Source organism: Podarcis cretensis, assembly GCF_951804945.1.
Source record: "Podarcis cretensis genome assembly, chromosome: 1".
Lineage (NCBI taxonomy): Eukaryota > Metazoa > Chordata > Lepidosauria > Squamata > Lacertidae > Podarcis > Podarcis cretensis.
This window is the reverse complement of record NC_137170.1, coordinates 119982214-119993853: the sequence shown is the minus strand read 5'-3', so window position 1 is coordinate 119993853 and position 11640 is coordinate 119982214. Positions and strand designations below refer to the sequence as shown.

Sequence of the window (11640 nt, the reverse complement as noted above, 5' to 3'; positions counted from 1 at the left end):
GCTGCACACCACTGTGGGGGCAGACCACTGGAAAAATGACTTGTGGAATATAAGGACGTTCACATCAGGATTTCACCCAGATTTTCTGTGCCCTTTGGTTATTTTTGGATACAATTTCCGTTCTCCTCAATTGCTGAACAATGGTTGGAAAAAACACAGAGTAGTTTTTTGGCCTAGCACTTACCTGTGTCTGCTTCGGATCTATGGACTGCTGGTCAGAGATTATAGTATTTTCCCAGAATAAGGAAGCTACTCATACTTGCTTTAAGCTAAAACTTGAAACAGCTAAAATAACTTTGAATCACTGATATCTCACACATTTATTGGACTTATCTATATGCTTTGAGACATGTATATATGGACTATATACTTTTCATATTCATGTAGTGTTTTTCCCCAAGGGCTTAAATGTTTCAGATAATTTGGTAATCCTTATGCTCAGAATAAACATGAATAGATATCGTGTTGAGTATTTATAGCCTGCTTTTCAATTTGATTAATTTTAATTTAAAACAAAATTCCTAAGAGCAGAAATATGAAAATAATAAACAAACCTCAAACATTTTAAAATTGCCTACTCAAAAACTGTAAAATTGTAATAGCAGCACGCAACACAGCTAAAATGGCATTTTAAAATTGCATTCGTTTTTTAAAAAACACTATTCATTATAAAAATCATATATAGTCCCTGTTCTTGTTAAAATGTCTGGGCCTTCATGTGATTCCTTAAGCTTCATGAGAGTGTCAGTGAGACTCTCCTTTGAATTGCAAAGATCCATTCCCCCTATTATAGGCGAGGGACTGAGACAATGTGGAAGGGGTAGAGCATTTGCAGGTCATAGGGGCTGCTGCAGGCAACCCATTTTTTAAGCATTCTGATTTGTGAGCAGAAAGTGTGTGCTGCAGAGGTTAGATGCTATCCTATGCTTATTGAGCGTTTGTTCTGATTCGTTTACGGGGTGGTTATACGATAACAAGCATTCATCCCAAGTTGCTTGTAGAGTGTTTTCACAGCTTCCTGTTAATCATTTGTTCACTTCACACTTCACACTGGGTTTCCCTGTTGCTTTCCAAACTGCAGAAAGTCCATTTAAAAAAAACCCCAAAACACCTGGATTTGTTGCGCTGGGGCAAATCCTAAAGTTCTGGTAGGCACTTGACTCCCTCCCCCTGTTAGAAACTCAGATATATAAGCTAGGTGTCAAATGGCTCCTTAACCAGCGGTCAGCAACCTTTTTCAGCCATGGGCCGGTCCACCGTCCCTCAGACCTTGTGGTGGGCTGGACTATATTTTGAAAAAAGAAAGAATGAATTCCTATGCCCCACAAATAACCCAAAGGTGCATTTTAAATAAAACACACACATTCTACTCATGTAAAAACACACTGATTCCCGGACCATCCGTGGGCCGGATTGAGAAGGCGATTGGGTCACATCCGGCCCACGGGCCTTAGGTTGCCTACCCTGCCTTAAACCAAGGTTAAAGTTGCCAAACTGGGATGTCTAGTTGCCATTTGGGGGCAAGACGGTTCTGAAGTTTCATTTTTCAAATTATGGACTGACTGTGGTTGATTATCAGTTAAACATCTGGCTAGTTCAGATTACAACCTTGCACTAGATTAAGAGCTTTGAGAACATAAAGAAGAAAAGTCGCTTGATCCAGAAGCAGTCCACATATATATTGGCCTATTCCGACCTCTTTTCTTAATGGTGACTGCTCCGGCTCTGGCTGCACAGAAATTCATTCCAATTGTGCAGGTGAAATATGACTGGTAGAATTCAACAGGATGGGGTATTAGTGTGTGAAAACAGTCAAGATCCAAGGATCCCCAGGCGTGCACCTCCAGCTGGTGGAGATGCCAGATGCCATCCTGGCACCCAGACATCTTCACTTGGTCACAAGTGGTCGAAAGCCAGGTGCAAAATGCGCCTGGCCCCTGGTTAATTTCGAACAGTGCTCCCTCCTGCAAAATACTGACGTCTGGAGGCACCCATACCATGCTCTCTTAACCACCATAACTGTTGTTGGTAACAGCACATCCCTTCTGTTTAAAACTTGGCAACAAAAGAGTAACCCCCCCCCCCGCCTTTGCATCATAGCTGTCAACGTTTCCCTTTTTTTAAGGGAAATTCCCTTATTCCGAATAGGATTCCCCGCAAGGAAAGGGAAAAGTTGACAGCTATGCCTTGCATCCATGCACACCCAAACGAAACATTAAAAGGTAAAGGTACCCCTGCCCGTACGGGCCAGTCTTGACAGACTCTGGGGTTGTGCGCCCATCTCACTTAAGAGGCCAGGGGCCAGCGCTGTCCGGAGACACTTCCGGGTCACGTGGCCAGCGTGACATCGCTGCTCTGGCCAGAGCCAGAGCCAGAGCCGCACACGGAAACGCCGTTTACCTTCCCGCTGGTAAGCGGTCCCTATTTATCTACTTGCACCCGGAGGTGCTTTCGAACTGCTAGGTTGGCAGGCGCTGGGACCGAGCAGCGGGAGCGCACCCCGCCGCAGGGATTCGAACCGCCGACCTTTCGATCGGCAAGCCCTAGGCTCTGAGGCTTTAACCCACAGCGCCACCTGCGTCCCAAAACGAAACATTATCAGTCCTCATTTCGTGTGTTACTGTACACTCCTATACACCCCTACTCAGAACTGATTGCTACTGATTTTAAGGAGGCTCCCAGATTGCAGCTTTAGTGTTGCTTCCGTAGTACTTAGCTGATCAGCCTCATTTTGGGTTTTTTGGTAACTGCAGCTTTCGGGAAAACCGGAGAGAAAATTTGTAATACGTTGTTTTCTTTTTTTCTTTCTGGCAAGGCGCTTGTTCCTGCAGCAGATTGCTTTACAACATGAGAATTGGCTGGTTAAACTTTTGTTTTTTTGCTTGTAGAGTCATTAGCAGCAAGAGATTCATCTACCTATCTCTGCTGTTGAGCAGCTGCTGAAGGTAGCAGGATCCATGCCTGGGGTTGAGGGCGGGGAAATGAGCAGGAGAGGAAGGAAAAGATGGCCAGTCCTAATATGTGTTCTCAGATTTGCTTAGGCTGAAACAGAGCTGTGTTTGCTAAGAAAGCCAGGCTTTATTATGCCTTTTGCAGCATATTAGCACCATTATACTGCATAGATTCCTTTCCACCACTTAGAGGAATAGTGAGTTCATTTTGTTTCAGGGTGCTTGGAATGGGGCCGCATTTGAAATCCCAAGAGATGAATTGCAGTATAGGGATACGAAATCGTGAATCTAAAAATGGATGGCCAAAGTCCTCGAAAGCCATGGAACTGTGTGTTTTCTTTCCCAAATAAGGAAACTTGGCACGTTCTCTGTATGTTTTAAGCTAGCACAAATGTAGTTACTACTTTATTGGCAATACATTGGCACAATGCCTTTCCAAAGGAATCACTGAAAGCTGCGAAGTGTCTTGGCTTAATCTCTTTTTATTTTAAAGATCTAAACTAGAAATAGGAGAATTTAATTCTTGGATACCTGGAGAATTGGGTGACTGAATGTTCCAATTCCAAATGAGTTAATATTATTATGATAGTCAGCTGTGTGTGCATGCAATGTCATGGATGTGGCACTCTGTTAACATACATGATTTTTACAGTTTGCAGACACACAGTGATATATTGGGATATGATGTCTTACATTTAGCGAGCTTGTCATTTACAGTCACCAAATTGACTTTGAAATGGTAAATTTAAGGTGCCACACTGCAACTTATGTACTAGAGAGTAAGTCCCACTGAAATTAGAGTGGCTTACTTCTGAGTAAGCTTGCGCACTGCCTATGACTTGGCTTGGATTTAGTTAAAAGTAAGGGATGCTAAGCCAAAAGGCGCAACTCTAAAGTGAGGAAGAAAATGGAATTGGAAATACAATATTTTGTGTCTGTTTACAAAAGTCAGAACTTCAATATGTTTCAAGGCATGGGTGTAAAAAATCAGTGTCAGTTTATGACAAAATGAGTTTGAACTGAAATTGGGATGAGTGGTGATCATCATGTGATAGCTTACTGTAGTTACTGAATTCGAAGTATGGCTGACATATATTTTCTTGGGGCCTCCTCCCTGTGTTCATTTCAGAACAGCACCTTAAAGAACACTGACAATTGCACCCACCTTGAAACCACCTCAAAAGGCAGCTATCCAGATGTTGAGCTTTCCCCTTACTCCTGAACTGGCAACAACCACAGACTTTGGTGGGCCTTTATGGGAAACGATTTCTACAGCACTATTTTTTTAGAAAAAGAGGTGCCAGAACTCACCAGGAACACCTCCCTTGTTCTCTTATAATGGCAATGGCACCCACCTGAGAGGTGCTAGAACTGAGTTCTGCTGAGTTCCAGCTAAAGAAGACCTTTTTCCTTTGGAATAACTGCTGGGGGGGGGGGACTGGTTGAAGCTATGCCCCTTTACTCAATACCGGATGGCTCCAAGCCATGTAGGGTTTCATAGGCCTGAAAGCTTTGGCAAAGAAGGAAACTGGATTTTTCCATACCAGCTGGGGCTGTTGTATTTTTTTAAAAAAACATTTTTACCCATTTGCCCATCTTAGTTACGCTTAAGGTGTGTCAATCAGTAAAATACAGTGATAATAAAGCCCAGTTAAAAAAGTAAATAGTTAATCAAAAAATGCCGGAACATAAGAAAGTAAGCAACCTGAAAACAGCGGCGGAGCAAGCTGATTGGGCGTCTGGAGCGGCGCATGTGCCCTGCGCCGTGGGGTGGAGCCAGCTGGGGCAGGCCGCTCCGTGGGGCCTCCGAGGAGTCTGTCTGCCTTCTCCCACTCAGCTGCCCTACAGCTGAGGGGGAGGCAGTGGGCAGACCATTTGGGGCAGCGCAGAGCCTGCGGGCGTCCAACCACCGTGTCTCTCCCAGGAGAGACGCATGGCTCAGGTGCACTGCAGGCCCCGTGGTGAGTGCTGCCCGCCATTTTGTCACCCCCTCGGTGGTGACACCTGGGGCGGCCTGCCCCCACTGCACCCCCTTCCTCCGTCCCTGCCCAAAAGGACAATCCAATACACGCCTGCTCAAAAATGACCCCATTGAGTTCAGTGGGACTTACTCCCTGCTTAGAATTTCAGCCTAAAGGCCTTAAACTCTGATCCAAACTGCAATTTGTGACTAGACCTAGTCAGAAAATCAGCAGAAGACTGAGCAGAAGAGGGAGGTTATGCACAATCTGCTTCATTAACTTGACCATTTGCTGGGTTAGGCATTTATGTGCACAGTTCGTCATCCCTCTAAATAGAAGATGGATCAGGATAGCAGCATAGACCATGATCAATGTTCATAACGCCCTTCTGAATGTAGATTCACTATTGCCAGGGAAAACAGCACCTTCTGCTCACGTTCACCAAGAGTATTAAGGGTGCAGAAAGAGGCTTCTGTGAGCCTCAGTGGCAAGCATAATATATTCAACTGCAGTAATCTGTGACAATACAGTTATAACATAATTGTGTTATGAAATCATAAGCATGCATAAAATGTGAATTCTCGTTCCATTGGATTTTTGGCTGCCGTTGCAGTTTTCCCTTCCATTTCAGATAAACCTCTTAAGGAAGCATTGGGATCCTTTTAGGGCGGTGGGGGAACTTTAGCCTTCCAGAAGTAGCCTAACAACAGCTCCCATCATCCCTGCCCCTTGGCCATGCTGGCTTGGGATGATGGGAGCTGGAGTCCCAATAGAGTGGCAACCACAGCATACAGGATTTCCTGAACCATGTCTGACACTGAACAATAGATTGCATTGGAAGGGGGAAAATGGCACACATCTCCAGGGTTCAAGTTCAACATTGCAAAGAAGCCCACAAAATTTACCACCTGGCAATAGGTTTTTTTAATGAACAAACATCACTTGTGGCACATAGATACGGTAGGTCTTATGTGGAGAGAAAATGCATTTTTTTAAAGTAATAAAAACTTATCTCCTTTATTACCTAGAGGCAGTCATTATTTTTTAAAGGCAATCAGCTTTTCCCCAAGCCCAGCCAGCCCATAGAATGTAGCAAAGCGAATCCCTTTTGTGTGCTAGATTGAAAAAAAGAACAGAATTAATAAAGCTTCACTGCATAATTACCAGGTGACAATTTTTATTAACCATATACCAACAACTAAATGAGTCACTCTCTACAAACCTGGAGTTTGGCTCCTATCTCTGTTGAAGGTTAAGATCTTAAAACAGTATTTCTCCTCCTGCAAATAATATTTTAAGGAAGCCAGGAGCCAAACTTTAGCTCTCCAAAGGGAGAAAAAGAACTCTTTAGCCTGCCGCTATACTATAATGTGCACAGGGTTTCCTCTTTCCTATGCTGGCTTATTCTTACTTTAGAGCAAGTGAAACCTATAGTTAGAGTAGGTATAAAGGCAAGCTATCAGATAACAGGAACCCACTGAGCATCTATTTAACTATATTGAACTGGACGTGCTGTTGTTAAAAGAGTTGGATATACAAAGCGCACATGACAATAGACTGCTGGGCATTAAAATTGAAATACAAAATGCAACAAAAGGTCTCGGATTCTTTTCTCCATGGTGCGGAAGACAATATTTTCTAAGCTATAAAAATAATAATTGTCAGGAAGTGAAAAACTCACCTATCACTCTCAACAAATCCACAGAACATAAGCTCACATCTTGCAGTGTTTGGGGGTATTTTTAAATAAAAAGTCTTGGGCCACATTAACTTATTTAGATCAAAATTGAAGTTCAATCCATCCTATAGAGACACTTATAAAGCAGCTGTCACCTTGCCAAAACAAAGCACTATCCTTTTCATAAGGTGATGGATACTTTAGAAATGTCTTTATATGATGGATAATGACAGAACCATTCCTTCAAATGCACATCATGTGTTACTAATCTGCTGCAGGCAACAAAGCCAATCTCCATAACCTTCCCCATGGTTCTCATACAATAGTAGCTAGGAGTTCCCAATTGTATTTCGGCAAATGACAGGACCATGGAACACTGGAGAGGTTCAGGATGTTGTCTCCTTCTTCCTCGTGAAAATTGCCACAGAAGATGTCGCTTAGAGAGATATAAGATGGAAGTAACTAGCTCTTGGAATAGATAAGTGAAATATTTGCATTTGAAGATATGGAAGTTTTTATTCTAAACACTTGTTCTTAGAAGCAGCTTTCCTTGATTCTAGTGAAGCATTAATTCCAAATGAGCTTAGAAATGGAGATGGGAGTCTGGCCCCACCTATAATGTCTGCATTTTCCGATTTGTCACTAAACAATAAATCACAGGATCATAAAGTTGGAAGAGACCCCTGTGGGTCATCTAGTTCTGACCCCCTTGCAAATGCATAGTTGAGGGTTTTCAGCCCATAATTAATTAGACCAGTTTTGGTTCTGATCCGGGATGACGAGGGAGTTCAAATGTGGATAAAGAGACTGCAGAGAAGCTTCATGAATTCTTTGCATCAGCAGAAAACAGGGCAGATCTCAGTGCATAACCTAGGTTTTGGAGGATGGGAGTGACTGAGGAAGTGATGGCTACCAACTTGGATGAGTTTAAACAAGAATCAGACAAAAATGTATGGAAGATAATGCTATCAATAGCTAGTAGCCATGATGGCTTTGTTCAACCTCTACTATCAGAGAGAGTCTTACCTGCAGATTCTGGGACCTGAGCCTCAGGTATTCTGCATGCAAAACAAATGCTCTATCATCACTGAGCTGTGGCTCTTCCCTTGTTGCCACTGTGAGACTTAGTAGGTAATATTGTGGCATTCCCATTTTAGTGATTGCATTACTTCCTGGCTGGGTCCATTTTATCCTTACCCTTATTCTAGTCTATATATGGAGCCATGGGAGCTTGCACAATCATGTGTTTTGCATATGCCATCAATATGCTGATTACATTTTGCTCTATTTCTTCTTTTCATCTGATCTCTGAGCTTATTGCTGGGGTTGGGATTGGGTTCAGCTGAAGATGAGTCAACTGAAATTGAACGTCGTGCGCACTTACGCAACCGTAGTGTGAGTGTACATACGTAAGGGAAATTCAATTGTCTCTAATATCCATTGTTTTTGATACTCGTATAACTAAACTTAGACATGTGCCTAAGTGTTTGCAATGAGGTTTCACAGATCCTTACATAGGATAGGGTAGCATTTTATTTGCTAATACAAAGCACCAAACATGGTAAGTACTCAATTGCATTGCAAGCCACTAGTTGGAAACTTCACTCTAGTCGCAAACTCCTGTCTGCAGCTCTTGCAAGTCTCTGTGACTTGGACTCTGGTCCCCTTCCCCATTTTGTAATAGGGAAATAATGGTAGAATCATAGAATCATAGAGTTGGAAGAGACCACAAGGGCCATCGAGTCCAACCCCCTGCCAAGCAGGAAACACCATCAGAGCACTCCTGACATATGGTTGTCAAGCCTCTGCTTAAAGACCTCCAAAGAAGGAGACTCCACCACACTCCTTGGCAGCAAATTCCACTGTCGAACAGCTCTTACTGTCAGGAAGTTCTTCCTAATGTTTAGGTGGAATCTTCTTTCTTGTAGCTTGGAACCATTGCTCCGTGTCCGCTTCTCTGGAGCAGCAGAAAACAACCTTTCTCCCTCCTCTATGTGACATCCTTTTATATATTTGAACATGGCTATCATATCACCCCTTAACCTCCTCTTCTCCAGGCTAAACATGCCCAGCTCCCTTAGCCGTTCTTCATAAGGCATCGTTTCCAGGCCTTTGACCATTTTGGTTGCCCTCCTCTGGACACGTTCCAGTTTGTCAGTGTCCTTCTTGAACTGTGGTGCCCAGAACTGGACACAGTACTCCAGGTGAGGTCTGACCAGAGCAGAATACAGTGGCACTATTACTTCCCTTGATATAGATGCTATACTCCTATTGATGCAGTACTAGTCCACTTTATTGGCCAGCAGCAGGAATGGAAACTCAAGAGGATTTTGAATCTAGAACTAGTAGCTTCTCAATCTGACTTCTTTCCCCCCTAGAGAACTAAGCGCTGAATTCAAAATAAAATGCTTTTGCACACATATATCTTTGTCAAGAAATAGGTTGCGGCAGGACTGTATCACTTAATTCTCCAAACTCTTAACTTTATTTATTTTAAGCAGCACCGCACAGGTTAATGTTAAGTGGTGTGTGAACAGGTGTGGAATTGGTGGAGATTTCCTGGTGTCTAGAAAATGATCACACATAGCGTCCCTCTCAACTAGTGAGGCCAATTCAGGCTGAAAGTTTAGTTGTGCATTTGCAAGAGCATCTTCTTCTGTGCAAAATCATGCAAGAATTTCTACAGGAGCCCATGTGGCTGTGCTACTTTTGTACTAATTTTTGCACTGTTTTGTACTTTAAAAAAAATCTAAGTTGGATGTACAGAGAAATGTAGTCTCTGTGAGCCTATGCCAGCTTTTTAAGTTACACTGGGTTTCCCCTGAAAGCTTACTTTTAGACTTTGCTTTCAACATGAACCTGACATATATGGATTTTTGAGCTTGATAACTTCTTTTGGTCAGGGGTCAGTCTTCTTAAGTGATCCAGCAATAGGCTGGATAATAATATTAAATATTATTTGAAGAGACCCCGTGACTTAGAACAAGAATGTTCTGTTCCGCTGGCAAGAAATATGATATCTCCTCTACTTCTTCTTTTTAAAAAAGAATAAGAAAGAAGAAGTGTGCCTTCATGTACTCATAGGCTTTTTGTGTATTGCAAGCAAGATAAATTATTCTGCACTTGCTGTTGAAGGCACAACTAAGCCACTTCTGGAACAGACTTGTGTTTTGGCCAACTTTTCCCTCCGCCGCATATAACAAATGTTCTACCTTAGTGAACATTTGCAGACAGAGCTCTTGGTCTGGAGAGGTCTAAAGTTGTTGTGCCAGAATATTCAGGAGCTTAGGTTATGTATATTTCTCGAGAAGTGATCACGACATGGATACATGGCATACCCCAGATTCCAGAACTCCTAGGCAAGCTAACAGTTGCAAGTGAGCTTTCCTTTTGACAGTGTACGTCACTATAAGGGAACTGAGCACACATACGCAGAGCCTTTTCCTGTGGTCCCAGCATCTGAAAATAGCAGAGAATGCAGTGGATTTTTTAGCCGTTTATCCACAGATAATAGCTTCAAGGGTCTGGACGGAATATACAGTGTGAGTGCCACCGCTTTTTATACCATTCGTATCTTGTTTGCATTCTCATACTAAAGGGAAAGTTCAGAATAGGTGAACCATGGCAACGAAAGCATAACTGGAGATTTTTTTTTTGTCCCCCTCCCTTTTTTTTCTTGCAGGTTTTGCCGTGGTTATTTTGTCATTATGAGATGTTGTCTCTCGGTGCTTCATTTGTGCAAATTAAATTTGATGACTTGCAGTTCTTTGAAAACTGCGGCGGAGGGAGTTTCGGGAGTGTGTATCGAGCCCGATGGGTATCCCAGGACAAGGAGGTGGCTGTGAAGAAGTTGCTTAAAATAGAGAAAGAGGTAAGCATGCAACCTATCCAGTTCTTACCAGAAAAATTGCTGAGATTTAAGTTAAATTGCCAGAAGCTTTTATTCCATCTTTTTTTTTATTAAAAACCCCCTGTGTGCAAGCATTTAATACTGGCAAGCTTCACTACTTTCAAACAAATCAGTAGGCTGTTTCCTATCATTTCCTTTTCATGGAGTAGCTTCAATTTAGCAAACTTTTTGCATAGTGAGAATAAAACTTAAAAAAATGAGAACGTCACTGGATGCAGTAGAATCAAAATCAAATTGATTTCCTCATTTTGAAACAGGCATATAACAAGAGCCAAATAGGTGGTCTCTCCCTTGCTAAAAATATTGCCAGCCCAATGGTTTTTGCACCCAAATGTTATAAGTGCATGTCATGCTGTTTTTCCTGGGAACTGCGTGCTCACAGTTCAGGGCAGGATTGCAGCCTAGATGTGCAACATCATATTTCAATCCGATCTGTATTTACGGAAACATGTTGTCATACTAGTAGGCATTCTCAGTATGAACATGGCCCTCCATTATAAGGCAGCACAACTCCTCAAAGCCACATGGTTTATACACAGGTAGCAAGGTATCACAATGACATGGGTAATGTTTCATTTGTACGGATATGTTGACAATACTTGGAGCTCATTCATGTGCAGATTCACTAAGAAGTAAGCCCTACTGAGACCTGTAACACTTGCTCCTAAATAAGGATGCATACAATCGAGCATTTGCTTTGTAGTCTTTGGTCTGCATGCTGAGTATGAGTATGAAAACCATAAGAGCCTCGGCCTAGTATACCTGAAGGAGCATCTCCACCCCCATCGTTCAGCCCAGACACTGAGGTCCAGCTCCAAAGACCGTCTGGCGGTTCCCTCTCTGCGATAAGTGAAGCTACAGGGAACCAGGCAGAGGGCCTTCTCAGTAGTGGCGCCCACCCATCAGTGGAACGCCCTCCCATCAGATATCAAGGAAATAAACAACTATTTGACTTTTAGAAGACATATGAAGGCAGCCCTATTTAGGGAAGTTTTTAATGTTTAACGTTTTTAATATTCCGTTGGGAGTGGCTAAGGAAACCCAGTCAGATGGGCGACATACAAATAATACTGTGGTTTACTTTGACTAAACAGGCAATATCCTGTGCTGCATATCTGCTATTAAACAGTAATCCAAATA

General features: G+C 42.7%; 1 protein-coding gene across 2 annotated transcripts in view; it reads left to right on the top strand.

Moving 5' to 3' along the window:
• Positions 1-9973: 9973 nt before the first annotated feature.
• Positions 9974-11640, top strand: part of MAP3K20 (mitogen-activated protein kinase kinase kinase 20) — a 66521-nt gene continuing 64854 nt past the window's right edge. For both annotated transcript variants that reach the window (XM_079980580.1, XM_079980579.1), the window contains exons 1-2: positions 9974-10132; positions 10273-10461. In XM_079980580.1, the coding sequence (XP_079836706.1) occupies positions 10303-10461 (159 nt within the window). In that variant the 5' untranslated portion in view covers positions 9974-10132; positions 10273-10302. The remainder of the gene's footprint in view (positions 10133-10272; positions 10462-11640) is intronic.